General features: G+C 37.4%; 1 protein-coding gene across 1 annotated transcript in view; it reads right to left on the bottom strand.

Annotated features, from left to right (window-relative positions):
• KPNA1 (karyopherin subunit alpha 1) overlaps nt 1-23,907 on the bottom strand; it is a gene marked incomplete at its 5' end in the record, with an annotated part of 55,748 nt that extends 31,841 nt beyond the window's left edge. Inside the window, 2 exon segments of the mRNA NM_001163405.1 lie at nt 1,706-1,813; nt 23,774-23,907. Of these exon segments, the coding sequence (NP_001156877.1) occupies nt 1,706-1,813; nt 23,774-23,902 (237 nt within the window).

Here is a 24,539-nt window from a genome sequence, read left to right as displayed (position 1 = left end):
TGTGTCTCATTCACTCAAGTGAAGGTCCTAAAAGCAAAGGCTAAGGTTTTTGAAGAAGGAAGTCATCCTCAAAATTACAATATCAACTTTTAACCTGAACTTCCAGCCTACTCGCTTAAGCTACAGATTTCAGACTTACCACCTCCAACAATAGCATGTACCAATTCCTTAAAATCAAACAACTGATGGATCAACTTCTCTCTTCCTCTGCCTCCACCCCAAGTTGATTCTTTTTCCTCTGTAGAACCATAACTAATACAGTCCACAAAATACTTCATTTAAAATACACTTTAAAAAAAAGGGCATTCCCGTCATGGCGAAGGGGAAATGAATCCAACTAGGAACGATGAGGGTGTGGGTTTGATCCCTGGCCTCACTCAGTGGGTTAAGGATCCGGGGTTGCCATGAGCTATGGTGTAGGTTGCAGATGCGGCTTAGATCTGATGTTGCTGTGGCTGTGGTGTAGGCCGGCAGCTGTAGCTCTGATTGGACCCATAGCTTGGGAACCTCCATGTGACGCAGGAGTGGCCCTAAAAAGCAAGAAAAAAAAACAAAAAAAAAAACAAACAAACAAAAAAAAAAAACAGATCAACTTCCTGAAGGGCCTAGAAGAATTCACCCCAAAATAATGTTACCAACAATGTCTACATGCATAACAAAATAATCTAAACTGCTCTAATTCCAAAAGAAAACTGGTCCATAAATATTGGAGATACACAAAGTAAAAAAAAAGAAAAAGAAAAATCTATACACTATTGTACATAATGTTACCATTTGCGAAAAAGGGGGGGGATTTTTCTCAAAAAGAATAAATTATAATCTATCAACAGTAATGGCTAGTGGGGAAAGAAAATGGGTGACTGAGGTATAAGGAAAAGATTTTTCTTTTTCTGAAAACCACATATATGCTCTATTAAAGCATTATACAATTGCTCGAACTAAACTGGAAATCTAGATAGGTATGATCCATAAAAATAAGGCATAATTTTTATCTGTTTATGTAACCCCAAGAAAGTTACAATATGAGTTATAACAGAAAATTCCAATAGTTGTGATGTGGAACTATTTTTTTTTCTTTTTTTTTTTGTCTTTTTGTCATTTCTTGGGCCGCTCCTGAGGCATATGCAGATTCCCAGGCTAGGGGTCAAATCGGAGCTGTAGCCACCGGCCTACACCAGAGCCACAGCAACATGGGATTGGAGCCACATCTGCAACCTACACCACAGCTCACGGCAACACTGGATCCTTAACCCACTGAGCAAGGGCAGGGATCGAACCCACAACCTCATGGTTCCTAGTCGGATTCGTTAACCACTGAGCCAGGATAGGAACTCCGATGTGGAACTAATTTTTAAAAGCATATGAATTGTCTAATTTTGTACCTGAAATGGGTAACAAATTGGGATTTTCCTTAAAGTATCCTTTGTTAAGTTTGAAGGAATAGTTTTATAATTATCTTTTAAGTTTTAAGAGCTGAATTAATCTTCAAAATTTAGTTAATTCTGTTTAACTTCATGTATTATTTAAAATAAAACATTTAATGAACCATGAGATTATGGATATGGCTTCCTTTTAAAAATGAAATGCCCAAGTACTTTTTGCAGCCATCTAACCTTTTTTTTTTTTTTTTAAACCTTCAAAAGAGATTTAAACCTCATCTTCTCAGAAAAAGAGTAAAAAGAGTTTCTTTCATTATCCTACTTACTGGTGCCATTTCCATGTTATTAATCTGGGCCTCATGGAAGCCTCCATCTGACATAACTTCTTCTTCTGTTTCTTCTTCTGCTGTAGCAACATTTCTTCGCTTGAATAACTAAAACAATAAAAAGATTGTTACTTAATTCTAACACAAGGTAGTTTAACATCCAAACACCAGATATCCCACTTTTATTTTATTTTTGTCTTTTTAATGGCCACACCAACGGCATATGGAGGTTCCCAGGCAAGGGGTCAAATCAGAGCTGTAGCCACTGGCCTACACCACAGCCATGGCAATGCCAGATCTGAGCCATGTCTGTGACCTACACCACAGGTCATGGAAACACAGGATCCTTAACCCACTAAGCGAGGCCAAGGATCGAACCTGCATCCTAATGGATACTAGTCAGATTTGTTTCCACTGAACCACCATGGGAATTCCAAGGTACCCCACTTTTAAAAGGCAGTAAAGATGGAGCTTTTACAAAATCACTTTCAAAATTCTAGTTTGTAAAAAAAAGAAGAAAATTCTAGTTTGTGCTTCCTTCAACCTTTCCTGATGAGCGATTATTTCAGAATTCTCCAGTCTTAGAATCTAATGCAATTAATTATCACAATATAATACCACCAACACTTGATGAGGTAAAACTCACTGAGAGAGGCCTAAACTACATGACATATTTTTTTAAAAAAGATTGAAAAATGAGCTGGGGCATGCTTAGTCATTTCCTTTTTTACTCTTGAAGTAGGTGATAGGATAGTCTTATCAATACATCAGGGGAAATGAGGATTAAAAACGATGGCAGGATGACTTAATACCTCCCTCCTAACCCTAAAGGACAGTGGATCAAGGCTTCTTGACCTTTCCAACCTGTCCAGCAACCAGTGATGACAAACGACTACTGCTTGAACACTACTTTGGAAGTATCCATTAATTTGTGTAGGAAAGTAGTTCTCAGTAAAGGCAACACACTAAGGTGACTTCCATTACATCCTTAAGAGTCCTAGGCAATACACTTATTCATCAAGCTATAAAAAATAACAATAACTTACCCTGTCACCCTATATGACTAAAAGAGCAGATGAAACCCCTAAAATAATGGGTTTCAGATATTGGCCAAGAGGTAGCAGAAGCAGCGATCTTTCCAAAAAGAAAAGAAACAAGATTAGTCCTATAATTGCTTCAGATTGCCTGGACAGAGTTTCTAGGCAGAAGCATAGATAGGGTGAACCCAAACAGGGTCTAGAGGCTCCTTCAATTGAAGGGACAGCATTTACAACTGAGGAGGCTAAGATACCTGGAATCTACAAGGGAGAGTACTGAAGAGACATACACACACAAAAAAAACCCCAAATCCACAGAAGGTTCCCCTTAAGGTGTGTAAGGAAACGGTCAAAAGCTGGAAGAGAAACTACCTTCAAGGAACAGGCAGAACAATTCTGGATGTCACATAGGTCAAGAAATCATTTGTATTTCATCTGGCTGGAATAGAAAAGAAGTCCTAATATAAGGGACACTGAGTACCATACTCCAACAGACACTGACTCAGAAGTGAGACTAAATTAGTCCTAGATAAAAGATTCTTCTGGTCCAACCCAATGAAACATAAAAGCAAACTGGTTCCAAGTAACTTAACCACATCCAATGACAAATTCAGAATCATATGTATTAAAAGAATACAAAAAGCTCCAATGACAAAGGAGATAAAATTTACAACACTTGGCATTCAATCACTAACTCCCAAACATGAAAATAGGAAAAGACTAGCCAAAAGGAAAAGAAAAACTAATCATATCCATCAAAATCACCTTGAAATGAAAAAGATGGCAGAGCTGTACAAGGGCATTAAAATAGTTGCTATAAATACATTCTATGTATTCAAAAAGTAGAGAAAAAGTATAACTATGAGAAGGAGAGATAGGATGATATGAGAAAAAAAAAACCAAACACCTAGGTATGAAAAATAAAATTATTCTTTTTCTTTTTTTTCTTTTTATGGCTGCACATGCAGCATATGGAAGTTCCCAGGCTAAGGGTCAAACTGGAGCTACAGCTGCCAGCCTAAGCTACAGCCGCAGCAACACAGGACCCAAGCCACATCTGTTACCTACACCACAGCTTGCAGCAGTGCCGGATCCCTAACCCACCGGGTGAGGCCAGGGTTCGAACCTGCATCCTCATAGACACTCTGTTGGGTTCTTAAGATGCTGAGACACAACAGGAACTACCAACAAATACAATTTTTCAAATGAAAAGTAAGCAAGATGGGATTAAGAGGAGATTAGATGCTGTAGAAGAAAAGATCAGGAGTTCCCATTGTGGCACAGCAGAAATGAACCTGACCAGTATCCATGAGGATGTGGGTTTGATCCCTGTCCTCACTGAGTGGGTTAAGGACCTGGCGTTGCTGTAAGCTGTGGTGTAAGTCACAGATGCGGCTTGGATCCTGTGTTGATGTGGCTGTGGCACAGGCCAGCAGCTGTAGCTCTGATTCAACCCCTAGCCTAGGAACATCCATTGGCTGAGGGTGTGGCCCTAAAAAGCAAAAAAAAAAAAAAGAGAGAGAGAGAGAGAAAAGATTAGTGAACTTAAGGGCACAGCAAAATAAAAGAAATGGAATAAAGGCCAAGAAAATATGAACAAAACATAAGTCAGCTGTGGGACATTAAGTGGTCTAGTATACATGCATTGGAGCCCCAAGGTTGGGGTATGGGAATATACTTGGAAAATTAATGGCCAAAATTTTGCAAATTTTGTTAAAAATATAAACCCAAATCCAAAATCTGAAAGGACTCCAGAAAGAAATATGAAGAAAACATAACAGGACATCCTATCGAACTGTTTAAAATTAGGAATAAAAATATAATCTTAAAGCACCAAAGGAAAAAAAGACATTTTACAGGCATGCAAGGAAACAAAAAATAAGACTGACAGCAGAGATGCTGCTGGAAACAATGGAAGCCACAGAATGTGGATCACACAAATTTAAAGTATCAAAAGAAACTGCTGATACAGCCACGACAGGAGTTTCTCAAGAAATGAAAAAAGAATAAAATTGTGCCATTTGCAACAATGTAGATGGACCTACAGAGTAACACTTTAGTGACATAAGTCAGACAGAAAAAGACAACAGAAGAAGCCGGTTTAAAAAAAAAAAAAAAAAAAAAAACCACTGGAATGGGAAAAAAGAGCTGCAAACAATGCAACCAACAAGGGCTTTATTCCAAAAATATACAAACAATTCAACAACGACAACAAAATAGTCCATAAAAAATGGGCAGAAGACCTAAACAGACATTTCTCCAAAGACATCTGGATGCCCAGTAGAAACATGAAAAAATGCTTACCATCACTAATTATTACAGGAATGCAAATCAAAACTACAATGAGGTACCACCTCACACTGGTCAGAATGGCCATCTTTATCTACAAATAACAAATGCTGGAGAGGGTGTGGAGAAAAAGAGAACCCTCCTATACTGCTGGTGGGAAAGTAAATTGGTACACTCACTATAGAAAACAGTATGGAGGTTCCTCAGAAAACTAAATATAGAACTACCATATGACCCAGCAATCCCATTCCTGGGCATATATCCAGACAAACTGTAATTCAAAAAGATACATGCACCCTTATGTTCACAGCAGCATTATTCACAACAGCAAAGACAGGGAAAACAACATAAATGTCCACAGACGAATGAATTAAGAAGACGTAGTACATATATGCAATGGAATATACCATTCAGTCATAAAAAAGAAACAATGCCAATGTTTATTTTATATGGAGTAGTTTGTCTCTTAATCCCGTATCCCTATTCTGCCCCTCCCCACTTCCATCTCCCTACTGATAACCACTAGTTTGTTCTCTATATCTGTGAGCCTGTTTCTCTTGCTACATAAATTTGTTTTATTTTTTAGATTCCACATATAAGTAATAACATGGAGTATCTATTATCCTCTTTTCTTTTTTTACATTTTTAAAAATTAAAGTATAGTTGGGAGTTCCTGTTGTTGCTCAGTGGTTAACAAATCTGACTAGGAACCAAGAGGTTGCAGGTTCTATAACTGGCCTTGCTCAGTCGGTTAAGGGTGTTAAGGGTCCGGCGTTGCTGTGAGCTGTGGTGTAGGTTACAGACGCGGCTCAGATTCCCCCGTTGCTGTGGCTGTGGCGCAGGCCGGTGGCTAGAGCTCCGATTGGACCCCTAGCCTGCGAACCTCCATATGCCTCGGGAGCGGCCCTAGAAAAGACAAAAAGACAAAAATAAATAAATAAATAAAGTATAGTTGATTTACAATGTTTTGCTGAATTCCACTCTGCATCAGTGACCCAGCATACATATAGAATATACACACACATATACATACATACACACACACACACTTTTTATATTATCTTCCATCATGGTCTATACCAAGAGATTGGATATAACTCCTTGTGCTGTGTACTGTACTGTATATACAGTAGGACCTCACTGCTTATCCATTTTAAATGTAATAATTTGCATTTACTAATCCCAAACTCCCAGTCCATCCCACTTTCTCCCCCTTCCCTCTTTGCAACCATTGGCAACCACAAGTCTTTTCTCTATGTCTGTGAGTCTGTTTTGTAGATAGGTTCGTTTGTGTCGTATTTTTGATTCCACATGTAAGTGATAGCATAATGATATCTGTCTTTCTGACTTACTTCTCAGTATGAGAATCTCTAGTTGTATCCTGACCCAGTATAGAGACTAAGGATCTGGCATTGCTGCAGCTGTGCCTCAGGCAACTCTGACCTGAGAACATCCATATGCTGCAAATGCGACCATAAAAAAAAAAGAAAAAGAAAAAAGGTAATTGACAATTTAAAATAAAAGTAAGAGCAAACTAACACACTAGAGGTTTATTTAGTTTTGTATTTTGACAATTTAAAATAAAAGTAAGAGCAAACTAACACACTAGAGGTTTATTTAGTTTTGTATTATAAAAATACAAATAAACTATTTCTAAACAATGACAATGACAAATGAAAACTGAAATTTAAGATATCATTTACAATATCATCAGAAACTATGAAATAGAAAAAAAATCTAACCAAATGTGCAAGACACATATACCAAAGATTACAAATCACTGAAAAATTAAAAACCTAAAAAGTGGAGAGATAGACCATGCTTATGAGTCAGAAGACTCATTATTATTAAGGTATCAATTCTCTCCAACCTGATCTACAGATGTAACACAATCACAATCAAATTTCCCATAAGTTTTTGTGTACAAATTGATAAGGTGACTCTAAAGTTCATATAAAAATGTAAATGACCTAAAACAGCCAGAAGAGTTTGAAAAGAACAAGATCAGAGGGCTAACACTACATGATTTTCAGACTCATTGTGAAGCTACAGTAACCAAGACAATGCAGTATATAGGAGATAAACAAAGAGACCAATGGAACAAAGTAGAAGTTCAGAAGCAGACCCACAACAGATATGGTCAATTGACTGTAAAAGGTTACAAAGCAATTCAATGGGAGAAAAGAATATTTTCAGTAAACGGCACCTGAACAAATGGATCGCCAAATTCCAAAAGAGGTCTGTTTCACCTTACCTTACATTATATACAAAAATTAAACATAAGTGATCATAGACTTAAATATAAGAACAATACAACTTCTTAAAGAAAACATGAGAAAATCTTAAGTGACCTGAAATTTGGCAAGACTTTTAGATTATATTAATATATAAAAGCATAATCTATAAAAGAAAAAAACTGATAAACTGAACTCCACAGTCAAAAACTTTTGCTTTTGGAGTTCCCATTGTGGTGCAGTGGAAACTAATCCAGCTAGTATCCATGACGATGCAGGTTTGACCCCTGGCCTTGCTCAGTGGGTTGGGGATCTGGCACTGCCATGAGCTGTGGTGGAGGTCACAGACACGGCTCAGATCACACCTTGCTGTGGCTCTGGCATAGGCCAGCAGCAACAGATCCAATTAGACCCCTAGCCTGGGAACATCCATATCCCTCGGGTGCGGCCCTAGAAAAAGACAAAAAATAAATAAATAAATAAGTAAATAAAGGACTTGTATCCCGAAGACAAACAACTCAAGTAAAAAAGCAGGATTCACTAAAGTAGACATACGGATAGCAAATAAGCACATGAAAAGATGCTCTCATCTTTATTAGGGAAATGTAAATTAAAACAAAAAATGACATACTACTACACAAACCTTACAACAGCTAAAATGAAAAAGACTGACTACACCAAATGCTGACAAGGACATAAAACAACTGAAACTCTCATACTCTACTGATGAGAAGGTAAAATAATAGGACAATCCACTTTGGCAAACAGCAGCTTCTTAAGTACACATTGACTTAAAGCACATCTGGTCATTCTGCTCTTAAATATCTATCGAAATATAGGTCCATACAAAAAGCTGTCCATGAATGTTCACAGCAGGTTTATATGCAACCACCAAAAATTGGAAAAAATTCAAATTACCATTAACAGGTGAATAGAGAAACCAACTGTGGTTTGTTCATACAATAGAACACTACTCACCAATAAAACAGAACTACTGACACACAAAATGAATCTCAAAATGATCAAGCTGATTGAAGGAAGCCAGATAAAAAAGAATACACATTGTGTAATTCCATTTATGAAAACTATAATCAATGGTGACAGAAAACAGGCCAAAAGTCGCTTTGAGACAGGATGAGGGGGTGGAAAAAAGGTACTACAAAAGTGCCAGGAAAGTTTTGGGAGAAATAAATATATACATTGTCTTTTTTAAAAAATTATTAAAGTATAGTTGATTTATGTTTCAAGTTCTGTTGTACAACAAAGTGATCCAATCACACACATGTCCCTATGCACTATCTTAATCACAGTGATGGTTTCACAGATAAATATGTATGTCCAAACTTATCAAATTGTACACTTTATTCTATATCTACTACACTGACATACCGTCAATGCCATATTGACATTGTCAATATATGATGTATTGTATCATATAAAGTTTTTAAGTTAGGAAAGAGTAATAGCTGAAACATATTGAAATATTTATTTCATGTTAAACACCATGAGCTCCTAATAATGTTAAAACACACTCACACTTTACTAGTTCCTTTGAAGGATGCTAAGGAACCAACTCATTATTTTGAAAACAAAGAGAATCAAGTATTTCTCTTTACTATATGATTAGTAATTCAGGAAAACGAAAAAACATGTTGAAGAAAAGCTCTTCTTTAGAGTGACCTGCTGGCTAATAAAAGCAGAAGGAATGACAAAATGATCACTGTAACTCCTGGTAAACTAAAAGACCTAGGCAATGACCACAAAAGGCTACTAAAGCTTTAGGTGAAAAACTGATGGATAGTGACTACAGGACTGATATTAAGGAACTATTAACTTCCTTACTTTAAAAATATTTTATGGCTAAAAAATGTTAACCATCACCTGAGCCTTCAGCAAGTCCTAACCTTTTTCCAATACCAAAAGGACCACCAAGGATCACAGATCACCAAAACAAATAAAGCAGTAAAAAAAAAAAAGTCTGGGAGTTCCCACTGTTGCACAGTGGGTTAAGAATCTGACTGCAGTGGCTCAGGTCACTGTGGTGACAAGGGTTTGATCCCCAGCCCAGAGCACTAAATTAAAGGATTTGCATTGGAGTTCCTGTTGTAGCTCAGTGGGTTAAGAATCCGACATAGTCTACATAAGATGTGGGTTTCTTCCCTGGCCTCACTCAGTGGGTTAAGGATCCAGTGCTGCCACAAGTTGTGGCATAGATCAGATGCAACTCGAATCCCATATTGTTGTGGCTGTGGCACAGACCTGCAGCTGCAGCGCTGATTCGACCCCTAGCCCAGGAACTTCCATAGCAGTAGGTGTGGCCTTAAAAAGACAAAAAAGAAAAAAAAGGATCCAGCATTGCCACAGCTATGGCAGAGGTCACAGCTGCAGCTGGGATTCAATCCCTGTCCTGGGAACTTCCATATGCTGTGGGTGCAGCCATACAAATTTTTTTAAAAAGAAAGAAAATGTGTGACATGTTGCAAAAACTACCAAAATATGACACAGAGCAAATGCTACTGAGAAAATGACACCAACAGATTTGCATCATATGATCCAGGGCTGCCACAAACCTTCAATTTGTTAGACAGACAGACAGACACATACACACACACACAATCTGCAAAGCATAATAAGGGAAAATGCAGTCAAACAAGGTATGCCTGTATCACTCTGGGAAGCCTTTATCTTTAAGAGATACATAATGAAGTATTTGTAAGTGATGCAATCTGATGTCTGGGATTTACTTCAAAATAATTCAGGGCATTATTTTATTTCTGTCTAAAGGACACAACTACTTGTAGTACAGGTATGATGATGATGAATTCTTGCAGTTTTTATATGCCTGGACACAGCTTTGTCTCACCATTGGTTTGAAAAGTATTTCTGCCAGCTACAGAATTCAAAGTTGATTGTTTCTTTCGTTTAAGGTTTTGTTTTTGTTTTGTTTTTTTTTACTGTCATCTGGCTTGTATTATATGTTGTCAATGAGAAATTTGACACAACCTTTACCTTTGTTTCCCTTTATGTAACATGTCTGTTTTCTCCAGATGTTCTTAAGACCTTTTCTTTACGATTGGTTTTAAATAGTTTCATATTATGCCATGGGGTAGTTTTCTTCACATGTTTTGTGGCTGGGATTCACTGAGTTTCTTGTATCAGTGGGTTTATAGTTTTCAATAATTATGAAAAGTTTTTAGCAATTATTTCTTTAAATATTTTTCTCTTCCAACCTTCTTTCCTCTTCTTCAGGGCCCCTAATTGCCCAGGTATTAGGCTTCTTATAAGTTGTCCCATCACTCACTGATGTCTGCTCTTCTGTGTGTGCACACGTGTGCTCTTTTACCTTTCTTTTTTACTTTGATTAGATCCTATTTTTATCCCTTGAAGCTCATTAATCTTCTGCAATTTCTTTTTTTCTCTTTTTTTTTGATCTTCTGCAATTTCTAATTTGCCATCTATCTCTATTTGTGCTGGGTTTGTTTATTTTTTTGTTGTGCCCATTGCACGTGAAGTTCCTGGGCCAGGGATCAGACCCGAGCTGCTGCAGTGACAACACAGGATTCTTAACTCGCTGTGCCAAAACAGAACTCCAGTGAAATTTAAATTTTTATAAATTGTCAGTTTTTAGGTATATAGCAAAGACATATATATGTATTATGTGTGTGTATATACATATATGTGAAATACATGTTCAGATTATTTTCCGTTATAGGTTATTACAAGATATTGAATGTTGTTCCTTGTATTATATAGTAAATCCTTGTTGCATATCTATTTTATATACAGTAGTTTATTAATTCCATATTCCTAATTTATCCCCTTCCCACTCTCTCTCCCCTCTGGTAACCACAGTTTGTTTACTATGTCTCTGAGTCTATTTCTGTTTTGCCTATAGATTCATTTTATTATATTTGAAATTTCACACAGAAGCAGTAACATATATTTGCCTTTTTCTGTCTCACTTACTTCACTTACAGTGATATTCTCTAAGCCCATTCAGGTTGCTGCAAGTGGCAAGAGTCAATTCCTTTTAATGGCTAAGTAATATTCCACTGTGTGTATATATTGCGCACACGCACACTGTTGAACCAATCATCTGTTCATGGGCGCTGGACTTGTTCCCATGTCTTGACTATTGTAAGTAGCATTGCAATGAACATTGGGATGCATGGATCCTTTCAAATTAGAGTTTTTATCTTTTCTGGGTATATACCCAGGAGTGGGATTGCTAAATTGTATGGTAGCTCTATTTTTAGTCTTTTACATTTCCTGTGTTATCCATACTGGCTGCATCAATTTTCACTTCCCATACTGTTTACCACAGTGGTTGCATCAATTTACATTCCCACCAACAGTGTAGGAAGGTTCCCTCTTATCCACACCCTCTCTAGCATTTATTATTTGCAGACTTTTGATGATATGCATTCTGTGAGGTGATACCTCATTGCAGTTTTGACCTTCATTTCTCTAATAATTGATTAGCTATGTTCAGCATCTTTTCATGCACCTGTCAGCCATCTGTAAGCCTTCTTTGCCAAAACATCTTTCTGGGTCTTCTGCCCAGTTTTTGTTTGAGTTGTTCGTTTTTGATATTGAGCTATATGAACTGTCTGTATACTGGGGATATTAAGCCCTTGTTGGTCTTAATATTTTCCCCATTCCATAGGCTGTCTTTTCCTTTTGTTTATGCTTTCTTTTGCTGTGCAAAAGCTTTAAGTTTGATTAGCTCCCATTCCATAGGCAAACATTTTCCCCATTCCATAGGCTGTCTTTTGCTTTTGTTTATGCTTGCTTTTGCTGTGCAAAAGCTTTAAGTTTGATTAGCTCCCATTGTTTATTTTTGCTTTTCTCTTACTTTTGCCTTGGGACACTGACCCTTAGGAATGACACTGGTATGATTTATGTCAGAAAATGTTCTGCTTATGTTCTCTTCAAGGAGTTTCACAGTGTCACATCTTTTAAGTCTTTAAGCCATCTTTTTTTTTTTAATAATGGTTTTTATTTTTTCCATTATAGCTAGTTTACAGTGTTCTCTCAACTTTCTACTGTACAGCACGTGTACAGCAAGTGTTCTGTCAATTCTCCACTCTACAGTCATACATACATATATACAACCTTGATCTCACATTATCAGGCTCCATCATAAGTGACTAGACATAGTTCCCAGTGGGATCTCATTGCCTATCCATTCCAAAGGCAATAGTTGGCATCTATTAACCCCAAAATCCCAGTCCATCCCACTCCCTCCCCCTCCCCCTTGGCAACCACAAGTCTATTTTCCAAGTCCAAGATTTTTTCTGTGGAAAGGTTCATTTGTGCTGTGTATCAGATTCCAGATATAAGAGACATCATATGGTTTCTGTCTTTCTCTTTCTGACTTACTTCACTTAGTATGCGTCTCTAGTTCCACCCATGTTGCTGCAAACGGCATTATTTTGTTCTTTTTATGGCTGAGTAGTATTCCATTGCATATATATACACACACCACTTCTTAATCCAATCATCTGCTGATGGACATTAAGATTGTTTCCATGTCTTGGCTATTGTGAATAGTTCTGCAATGAACATGCGGGTGCATGTGTCTTTTTCAAGGAAAGTTTTGTTTGGATATATGCCCAAGAGTGGGATTGCTGGGTCATGTGGTAGTTCTATGTATAGTTTTCTAAGGTCCCTCCACACTGTTTTCCATAGTGGTTACACCAACTGACATTCCCACCAACAGTGCAGGAGGGTTCCCTTTTCTCCACACCCCCTCTAGCATTTGTTATTTGTGGACTTATTAATGATGGTCATTCTGACTGGTATGAGGTGGTACCTCACAGTAGTTTTGATTTGCATTTCTCTAATAATCAGGGATGATTAGCATTTTTTTTCATGTGCTTGTTGGCCATCTGTATATCTTTTTTGGAGAAATGTCTATTCAGGTCTTTTACCCATTTTTTTCTTTCTTTCTTTTTTTTTTTTTTTTTTTTTTTTTTGGCCTTTTTGCCTTTTCTAGGGCCGTACCTGTGGCACATGGAGGGAGGTTCCCAGGCTAGGAGTCGAATCAGAGCTGTAGCCGCCAGCCTACGCCAGAGCCACAGCAACGTGGGATCCAAGCCGCATCTGCAACCGATACCACAGCTCACGGCAACACCAGATCTTTAACCCACTGAGCAAGGCCAAGGACCGAACCCGCAACCTCATGGTTCCTAGTCGGATTCATTAACCACTGAGCCACGACAGGAACTCCTTTTGCCCATTTTTCAATTCAGTTATTGGGTTTTTTGCTGTTGAATTGTATAAGTTGTTTGTATATTTTAGAGATTAAGCCCTTGTCAGTTGCATTGTTTGAAACTATTTTCTTCCATTCTGTAAGTTGTCTTTTTGGTTTTTGGCGTTTTTTTTCTATGGTCTCCTTTGCTGTGCAAAAAGCTTATCAGTTTGATTAGGTCCCACTGGTTTATTTTTGCTTTTATTTCTGTTGCTTTGGGAAACTGATTTGAGAAAACATTTGTAAGGCTGATATAAGCAAATGTTTTGCCTATGTCCTCTTCTAGCAGTATGATGGTGTCTTCTCATGTTTTAAGTCTTTAAGCCATTTTGAGTTTATTTTTGTGCATGGTGTGAGGGCATTCCAGCTTCACTGACTTACATGCGGCTGTCCCATTTTCCCACCACTTGCTGAAAACTGTCTTTTTCCCATTTTATATTCTTCCCTCCTCTGTCAAAGATTAATTGACCGTAGGTGTCTGGGTTTATTTCTGGATTCTCTATTCTGTTTCATTGGACTGTATTTCTCTTTTCGTACCAGGACCACACTGTCTTGATAACTGTGGCTTTGTAATATTGCCTGAAGTCTGGGAGAGTTATGCTTCCGGCTTGGTTTTTATTCCTCAGGATTGCTCTAGCAATTCTGGGTCTTTTATGGTTCCATATAAATTTTTGGATAGTTTGTTGCAGTTCTGTGAAAAATGTCATGGGTAATTTGATAGGGACTGATTGCATTGATCTGAAGACTGGGTAGTACAGCTATTTTTACAATATTATTCTTTCCAACCCAGGAGCATGGAATATTTTTCCATTTCTTTACATCTTTTTAATTTCCTTGATTAATGTTTTATAGTTCTCAGCGTGTAAGTCTTTCACCTCCTTGGTCAGTTTTATTTCCAGGTATTTGATTTTTAGGGGTGCAATTTTAAAAGGTATTGTATTTTTGTATTCCTTTTCATTGTTAGCATACAGAAATTCCACTGATTTCTGAGTGCTAATCTTATATCCAACTTCCAATATTATGATGAATAAAAGTGGTGAGAGTGGAAAGTCTTGTCTTGCTCCAGATTTTACTGGAAAGGCTTTCAGCTTTTCTCCATTGAGTATTATATTTGCTATATGTTTGTCGTAAATGGCTTTTATTGTGGTAAGGTATGTTCCCTCTAATACCCATTTTGCTAAGAGGTTTTTTTTTTTTTTTGTCTTTTGTCCTTTTAGGGCCACACCTGTAGCATATGGAGGTTCCCAGGCTAGGGGTCGAATCAGAGCTATAGCTGCTGGCCTGCACCAGAGCCACAGCAATTTGAGATCCGAGCCATATCTTTGACCTATACCACAGCTCACGGCAACACCAGATCCTTAACCCACTGAGTGAGGCCAGGGATCGAACCTGCAACCTCATGGTTCCTGGTCGGATTCATTTCCGATATACCACAACGGGAACTCCAACTTTGCTAAGAGTTTTGATCATGAATGGATGTTGGACTTTGTCAAATGCTTTTTCTCCATCTACTGAGATGATCATGTGGTTTTTGACCTTTCTTTTGTTAATGTGGTGTATAACATTGATTGATGTGCATACGTTGAACTATCCTTGTGAAACTGGGCTGAATCCCACCTGGTCATGGTGTATGATCTTTTTTTTATGTTGTTGGATTTGATTGGCTAAAATTTTGTTGAGAATTTTTGCATCTATAATTCATCAACGATAATGACCTATAGTTTTTTTGGGGGGGTATCTTTGTCCGGTTTTGGAATTAGGGTGATGGTGGCATCACAGAATGTCTTTGGAAGTGCTCCTTCTTCTTCAACTTTTTGAAAAAGTTTAAGGAGGATGGGTATAAGTTCCTCTTTGTATGTTTGGTAGAATTCACCTGTGAAGCCATCTGGTCTTGGACTTTTATTTGTAGGGAATGTTTTTATGACACATTCAATTTCATTTCTAGTGACTGGTCTGTTCAGTTGATCTATTTCTTCTTGATTCAGTTTTGGCAGGCTCTAAGTCTCTAGAAAGTTGTCCATTTCTTCTAGGTTGTCAAATTTGTTGGCATACAGTTGTTCATAGAATTCTCTCATGGTTTTTTGTATTTCTGTAGTATTGGTTGTGACTTCTTTTTCTTTTCTTATTTTATTTGGGTTTTTTCTCTCTTCATGGTGTCTAGCCAGAGGTTTGTCAATTTTGTTTACCTTTTCAAATAACTAGCTCTTGGTTTTACTGACTTTTTCTACTGTTTTTTTTTTATCTCTATTTTATTGATTTCCTTTGTGATCTTTATGATTTCCTTTCTACTGCTGAATTTAGGTTTTGTTTGTTGTTCTTTTTCCAATTCATTTAGGTGGGGAGTTAAGTTGTCAATTTGAGATTTTTCTTTTTTTTTAAGGAAGGCCTGTATTGCCAACTTCTGAGCACCACTTTTGCAGTGTCCCATAGATTTTGAGTGGTTGTGTCTTCATTATCATTTGTCTCGAGGTATTTTTTTATTTCCTTTTGATTTCCTCATTGACCCATGAGTTTTTTAGTAGCATGTTGTTAATCTCCACCTAGTAAGTTTTTTCTCATTTCTTTTCCTGTAGTTGAGTTCTAGTTTCATGCCATTGTGGTCAGAGAAGATACCTGAAATAATGTCTATACTCTTAAATTTGTTGAGGTTAGCTTTGTGCCCCAGTATGTGATCAATCCTTGAGAATGTTCCATGTGCACTTGAGAGGAATGTATATTCTGATTTTTTTGGACATAATGTCCTGAAAATGTCGATTGAGTCTAACTTTTCTATTATGTCATTTAGAATCTCTGTTGCCTTACTGATTTTCTGTCTAGAGGATCTGTCCATTGATGTGAGTGGGATGTTAAAGTCTCCTACTACTACTATTGTATTCCCATAAATTTCTCCTTTTATGTCTGTTAGTATTTAAGCCATCTTGAGTTTATTTTTACATAAGGTGTAAGTGTTCTAACTTCACTTATTTACATGAGGCTGTCCAGCTTTCCTGACACCACCTGCTGTCTTTTCTCCATTGTATGTTCTTGCCTCCCTTGTGAAAGATTAGCTGAACTCCATTTACTTCTGGGTTCTCTACTCTGTTCCAGTGATCCATCGTCTTTATTGTCTGAAGTCTGGGAGGGTTATGCCACCAGCTTTGTTCTTTTTCCTCAGGATTGCTTTGGCAATTCTGGCTCTTTTGTGGTTCCATATAAATTTTAGGATTATTTGGTTCTAATTCTGTGAAAAACGTCATGCATAATTTGATAGGGATCACATTAAATCTGTAGACTGCTCTGGGAAGTACAGCCATTTTAACTATTTTCTTTTATTAATGTTTTATAGCTCTCAACATATAATTCTTTCACCACCTTTGTCAGGTTTATTCCTAAGGTTTTTTTTTGGGGGGTGGGGGTAGATGTGATTTTAAAAGGGACTGTTTCTTTAACTTTCCCTCTCTGGAATTTCATTGATAATGCAATGAAATGCACAGATTTCTGTATATTAATCTTATATCCTGTTACTCTGATGAATTCATTTATCAGTTTCAACAGTTTTTGTGTGGAGTCTTTAGGGTTTTCTTTATAGAGCATCATGTCATTTGTATATAAAGACAATTTTACTTCTTCCCTTCTAATCTGGATACGATTTCTTTCTTTCTTTCGGACCGCACCCGCAGCATTTTGAGGTTCCCAGGCTAGGGGTCCAATTGGAGCTACAGCTGCTGGCATACACCACAGCCACGGCAACGGCAGATCCAAGCCACGTCTGTGACCTACACTACAGCTCACAGCAAGGCAAGATCCTTAACCCACTCAGCGAGGCCAAGGATCAAACCCACATCCTCATGGATCCTAGTCTGATTCGTTAACCACTGAGCCATGACAGGAACTCCACAGATACCATTTCTTTATTTTTCTTATCTGACTGCTATGGCTAGGATTCCCAATACTATGCTCAATAGAAGTGAGAAGAGTGGCCATCTTGTCTTATTCCAAAATTTAGCAGGAAGGCTTTCAGATTTCACCACTGAGTATTAGGCTGGCTGTAGATTTGTTATCAATGCTTTCTTTATGTTGAGACACAGCCTTCTATACTCACTTTGGTGAGAGTTTTTATTATGAATGTATGTTGAATTTTATCAAATGCTTTTTTTTGCATCCACTGAGGTGATCATGTAGTTTTTTGTCTTTTTTTTGTTAATGGGGATATTTGCATGTGCACTATCCTATGAACCTGGGGTGAATCCAACTTGATGATGGTGTATGATCCTTTTTATATATTGTTGGATTTGGTCTGCTAATTCTTTGTTGAAAATGTTTACACCTATATTCATTAAAGATATTGACCTAAAATTTCCTTTCTATAGTGTCTTTGGTTTTGGTATCAAGGTGATGGTGGCTTCACAGAATGATTTTGTGAGTGTTCTTTCTTCTTCAATCTTTTGCAATAGTTTAAGGATAGCTGTAAGTTCTTTGATGACTGGTGTCTTGAATTGCTGTTTCACCTATTTTGCCTATTTACTCTTCACAGAGTAATGCTGGTCCCTGCTACTTCACCTTGGCTGTAAGCAAAATTCCCATAATATTCTTTCTGAAACTCAAATTATCCTACTTTTAGCTAATGGGAGCCTGTTCAAGCTACCTCCTCAGTCTTTTCAACACAATTTCACATCTTAAACAACCTCCCTGTTTTATGCTAAGAAAAAAAATTACAGGTTCACCTTGAATATCTTTAATGGAGAATCAATTATTTTTCCAAGGAGCCTTGTTCCTTTGAGAGAAAAAGTTCAATGACCACCATTTCAGGGTACCAGCAGTGCTCACTGCTACAAGGTATTTCACTATCTCTAGGCCTTTTTAGGAGAGAGCTGGTGTGTGTGTGTGTGTGTGTGTGTGTGTGTGTGTGTGTGTGTGTGTGTGTGTGTGTTTAAAGAAAACATGTCAAGAATCCCTAGTGATATTACCAATTTAAATTTATATAATTTGTTTTTACATTTTCATATATTCTTAGGCTAAAAAATCCAGGTTCCTAATATTAAGTACATAAATACTTATTTGCTGTATTCATATACAAGGATATACAGTTTCAGAGTAAGTATCATTCCTATATCATTACTAAAAGCAGCTTAAGATTTGTTTATACTTTTGTCCTTAAGATATATCCCAATAGAAATAATTATACTGCCATATTTTAAAGTATATTAAATAATTCCTCTCTCTCTGGTTTAATCACAAGCATGACACATGGTAAGGGCCTTTTAATCCCTTTTATTTTTAAGGATATCCTCCCTCATTTTGATTTGTTTTATGACTCAAAAATCAAACCTAATCACTAACTTACATCTATTGATACTGGAAAATTTATATTCACAGGCAGTGTCTTTAATATGATATGATCATGGAATTTAAAATCAAAAACACAATACCATTTATATTAAAAGGATCATGTTAAGGGAAGAGATGAGAAGTCACCAGCAAAAGGAAGTCCTAAAACTATGCAGCAAGCCCACCTTAGGATAAACAATGCTGCCTGGAACAAGAGAGAAAAAAATGTAAGGTGAAGGTCTCCAAAGTAAAGAAATAGAACTGAAACTATATGAGAAGTTCAACCAAGTTAAAAAAGAAAAGAAAACAAAAAATAATTCAGAAGACAGCCAGGAACAAAGAAAGCCAAGCAGGTAAAGAACCAGACAATTCACTCTAGGAAAAATGAAGTATAAGGAAAGAAATGTAACCACAGTATACTATTCAGCTCAGCCATGAAAACTTAAAACTATACTAGGAAGATACATACACAAGGGAAAGAATGGGTTAAAGAGCTTAAATCTTTACCTACTGTAACAGAACATCAATAGATAATATTTTTAATTGATAAAGACATAGAGTAACATACACATATTACTCATAAATATAGCATAAACCACACTGAACAGCTGAGAGATTTACTTGGGAATGAGACCAGGAATACTGCTAGTTTGGTTTCAAGTATTTTAGCATCATTTAACTGGGTTTTTTTTTTTTTTTTTTTTTTGGTCTTTTCAGGGCCGCATATGCGGCACATGGAGGTTCCCCGGCTAGGGGTCTAATAGGAGCTGTAACCACTGGCCTACACCACAGCCAGAGCAACATGGAATCCGAGCCAAGTCTGAGACCTACACCACAGCTCACAGCAACGCCAGATCCTTAACCCAGTGAGCAAGGCCAGGGATCAAACCTGAAACCTCATGGTTCCTAGTTGGATTCGTTAGCCACTAAGCCACGACGGGAACTCCCATTTAACTTTTTTAATTATGTACATGTATTACTCAGAGAAAAATAGGTATTTGGGGTTTTTTTTCAATCTGTTTCTTCTCCCTTTTGGCTTAATCTTTTGCCTCCAGTTTTATTAAGAATTAATTAAGAAATAATTGACATATATCACTATACAAGTTTAAGATATTCAGCATGATGGTTTGATTTACATATACTGTGAAATGATTACCACACTAGATTCAGCTAACATCCATCTTCTCATACAGATACAATAAAAAGAAAGAAAAAATTTTCCTTTTGATAAGAACCCCGTAGGATTTACTCTCTTAACATCTTTCCTATACATTATACACCAGTGTTAGCCATAGTCACACTGTACATTACTTCCCTAGTACTTATTTATCTTATACCTGGAAGTTTGTCCCTTTTGAGCACCTTCCTCCTATTCTTCCCCCTCCAATCATCCACCTCTGATAACCACAAGTCTAATCTCTTTTCCTATGAGTTTGGGTTTTTTGTTTGTTTTTAGACTCCACATATAAGCAAAATCATACAGTATGTATCTTTCTCTGGCTTATTTCACTCCACATAATGCCTTCAAAGTACATCCATGCTGTCACAAAAAACAGGTTTTATAAAAGACAAAAACTACCAAAATAATCATGATTTGCATGCCTTATATAGAGTACATGTTGCCTGAATTCATCAACCAAGTTATTCAGTGGGAAAAGTTGGCTGGCTGTCCACAAGTTTTATCAACTTGTTCACTTCATGAGATATTTCCTGTAAATAAAAACATCAAGCAAGCGCCCACTCTTCATCACTATGGGTTTTACACACTTTTTAGCATCTCAGTGTTACTAATGTTACCTACTCACACTGAGTTAGCAAGAGTCTGTTTAACACACACACACACACACACACACACACACACACACACACACGTATATTTTTATATGGCTGCACCCATGGCATGTGGAAGTTCCCAGGCCAGGGATCAAACCCGCACCACAGCAGCAACCAGAGCCACAACAGTGCCAACTCGTCTAGGCCATCAGGGAACTCCAATTCAAAGTATTTTAATAGTAAATGTAAAACGTTCATCTTTTAATACATGAAAAAATTACAAAACTGGCTCAATCAGAATGACATCAACTAGCAAATTTTTTGCCAAAAAATGAATTTTAGTTTGATCTGTTGGTGTCAAATAAACAAAGGCCATTTATACAGTGCTACATAAATAACAGATATTAAGTGCTAGTCTGCTACAAGTAAAGTTCTAAAAGATGCAGTTATCTTCTGTGTACTTGGCAGCATCAACTCCTGTACTACCCTCAAATCTAGCTGTGCAGCTGGCCCAAGCCTGTAATTTTTCCCGATAGATGACAGAGCAACTATGGGAAGATAAACAGTACCTAAATGAATCTGTATTTTACTGATGTTTACTATTTTACAAATTAGGCATGAAACAAGTACTGATGTGATATTAAGAAGCGTGATTTGTTTTTATGAGTTCTCCCTACATAAGATGGCATGTATGAAACAACAAAATTAAGATTTTATTTATTTATTTTTATTTTTTGTCTTTTTAGGGCCACATCTGCGACACATGGAGGTTCCCAGGCTAGAGGTCGAATTGGAGCTGTAGCCCCTGGCCCATACCACATTCACAGGAACTCCAGATCTGAGCCACATCTGCGACCTACACCACAGCTCAAGGCAATGCCAGATCCTTAACCCAATGAGCAAGTCCAGGGATCGAACCTGGATCCTCATGGATGCTAGTCAGATTCATTTCCTCTGAGCCATGACGGGAACTCCCAAAATTAAGTTTTTTGTTTTTGGGTTTGTTTTTATTTTTTTTGCTTTTTAGGGCCACACCCGAAGCATATGGAGGTTCCCAGGCTAGGGGTCGAATTGGAGCTACAGCTGCCAGCCTACACCACAGCCATGCCAGATCCGAGCCCCACCTGTGACCTACACCACAGCTCATGGCAACGCTGGATCCCTAACCCACTGAGCGAGGCCGGGGATCTAGTCCACAACCTCGTGGCTCCTAGTCGGATTCCTTTCTGTTGTGCCACAACGGGAACTCCTTTTTTTTTTTTGGAAGATTTTAAATAGAACAATATTCCAGAAACTTATCATAGAACTATCTTAAAGCACTAGCACAGTTTCAGATCACATACAATGAAGATGACAGAACTTCAACTATCAGTGTTTTATTAGTCAGATAAGTGGGGCTATACCTGTCACCTGATAAAGCATCTGCCTTAGAAGTGCCAGTTGTGGCTCATCAGTAACAAACCTGACTAGTTTCCATGAGGATGAGGGTTTGATCCCTGGCCTCGCTCAGTGGGTTAAGGATCTGGACTTGCCATGTCTAGCTTGCACACATGGCTCAGATCTGGCATTGCTGTGGCAGTGGTGCAGGCCAACAGCTGCAGCTCCAACTAGATCCCTAGCCTGGGAATTTCCACATGCCGTGGGTGCAGCCCTAAAAAAAAAAAGACAAAAAAAAAAAAAAAAAAAAAAACAAACCATGCCTTCAGGGAACTGAATATGAAAATTTTACTTTGTTTATATTATAATGAAGTCTAATAACACAAAATCCCCATCACCAAAAAGAAACAGTATAAAATGTACACTATTAATGGCAGAGTGCCATTACTACATCTTCAAATGGCTTCATGCCAAATATAAGTCATAGGCTACTGGTTATATTCAGACTTGTGCTTGGGTGTGTATACATGTATTCATATTTACATGCAAATATAAATATGTAACAGTACTGTTGTAATTTCTGAAACTTACCCCCAAAACAGAAGCTAAATAAACGCTCATCCAAAGAAAAGGTTCCACTTCAAATAAGACACATAGAGGAATAAAGAGGCAACAAGAAACCAAAAGAAACTAATCCTTTTATGAGCAAGTGGTTGCTTTCAAAGATCATAAAGCAGAATGTTAAAAACTCCTAACTTAATTTGCTGAAGTTAATACAAGCTGTATTACAATATTACAAACTCAGTCCCTACCCTCAAACAGTAAGAATGACATAGTGATTCAAACATTTGTAGCCTAAACAAAACACTGAGGTTGTAATGTACTCTTGGACTTCACATAACTGGATTATCTAGTGAACTACTCAAAACAACAGTGTATATATCGAGAATACCTCACTAAAAAATATTTTTTATCAGATTACCTTATTTCTCAGGTATGCCTTTTACAGAGCTTTTATAGTATGGGGGTCAAGTGGTCCTTCCAAGCTCAAGTCTTAGGAAAAAAAAGTCACCTAAGTATTCTATCTTTTAAATTTCTTTGCCAAAAGTGATGGATCACCTGTTCTATGAGTATTTTTAGAGTAAGGTCAAGTGAGAGTGAGTCTTAGGATCACTTGTAGATGTTCTCAGGTTTAAAATGATCAAAAATCCTTGCCCTGAATGTCTTTATACAGAATTGAGGAGTGAAAAGACTTAGTCCTTGAAATTTTGTTTAAAATACGTCATAATAAAAAAAGTAAAGATAGACACATGAATCAAATACAGCAAACTGTTGACAATTAAACCTCATAATGGGTTTAACCCAACCCAAAGGATGGGTTTATGAGGTTCATTATCTACTCTATATTTTTGTATATGTTTATAAACTTTCAAATTAAAATTCAGAATAAAAAGCAATAATTTATTGGCCACTTGAGAATTCATTAATATACATATACAATCCTTACAGAAGTTGTAACTTTAGAAAAATTTAACAGGCCAAAATACTAAACAGAGGTTATACTAGGAACATAATAACCTGAGAGATTTCTCCATTCTTATATCCTACCTTTCATTACCTACACTCTCCTACACCTAAAATAAAGGATTTTTGGTTTTATAGTGGGGGGAGGTAATATATGTATATATACACACACATATGTATTAAACATCATTAAAATTAAAACAAAGGTTTGCTGTCAGGATTAAAATGGAACATTATGTTAGTTCTGAGAAATTAATGAGGTTAAAGGACTTACCTGCTCTTCTCTTTTCTGCTTACGTAACTGTAGTCCTTCTTCCTCCCTTCTCCTGCGCATCTCATCAGGATTCAGGGACTTATTTTTATAACTTTTCAGGCGAAAGTTCTCTTTTCCTGGGGTAGTCATGATTTCTACAAAAATAAGAGAAAGGGAGGGAACAGAAGAACTTAGCTTAACATAAAGAGCTCTGTTACTTTAATAGCTCGCCTTTTTTCTTTTTTTTTTTCTGTCCCACAGCACAAGGAGGTTCCCAGGCTAGGGGTCGAATCAAAGATACAGCTGTTGGCCTACACCACAGCCAAAGCAACACAGGATCTGAGCCATGTCTGTGACCTACACCAGATCCATAGGTTCCCAGGCTAGAGGTCGAACTGGAGCTGTAGCCACTGGCCTATACCACATCCACAATTCCAGATCTGAGCCATGTCTGCAACCTACACCACAGCTCACCGCAATGCCGGATCCTTAACCCACTGAGCGAGGCCAGGGACCGAACCCGCATCCTCATGGATACTGGTCAGGTTCGTTTACCGCTGAGCCACGACAGGAACTCCAATACTTCAGCTTTTTAAACATACAGATATACGTGCCCAGATCCCCCACACTGGAATGTCAAATGATTACTTCAACAGCTTTATTAAAGTGTACCATTAGTATGTTCACAATTATGTGCAACCATCACCACAGTTAATTTTTTTAACATTTTCACCACCTCAAAAGTGATCACTCCTATTCTTGATATTTTATATGAATAGAATTATGT

This window comes from Sus scrofa, chromosome 13, assembly GCF_000003025.6.
Source record: "Sus scrofa isolate TJ Tabasco breed Duroc chromosome 13, Sscrofa11.1, whole genome shotgun sequence".
Classification (NCBI taxonomy): Eukaryota; Metazoa; Chordata; class Mammalia; order Artiodactyla; family Suidae; genus Sus; species Sus scrofa.
The sequence above is the reverse complement of the archived record's forward strand: the minus strand, read 5'-3'. Positions and strand labels throughout refer to the sequence as shown.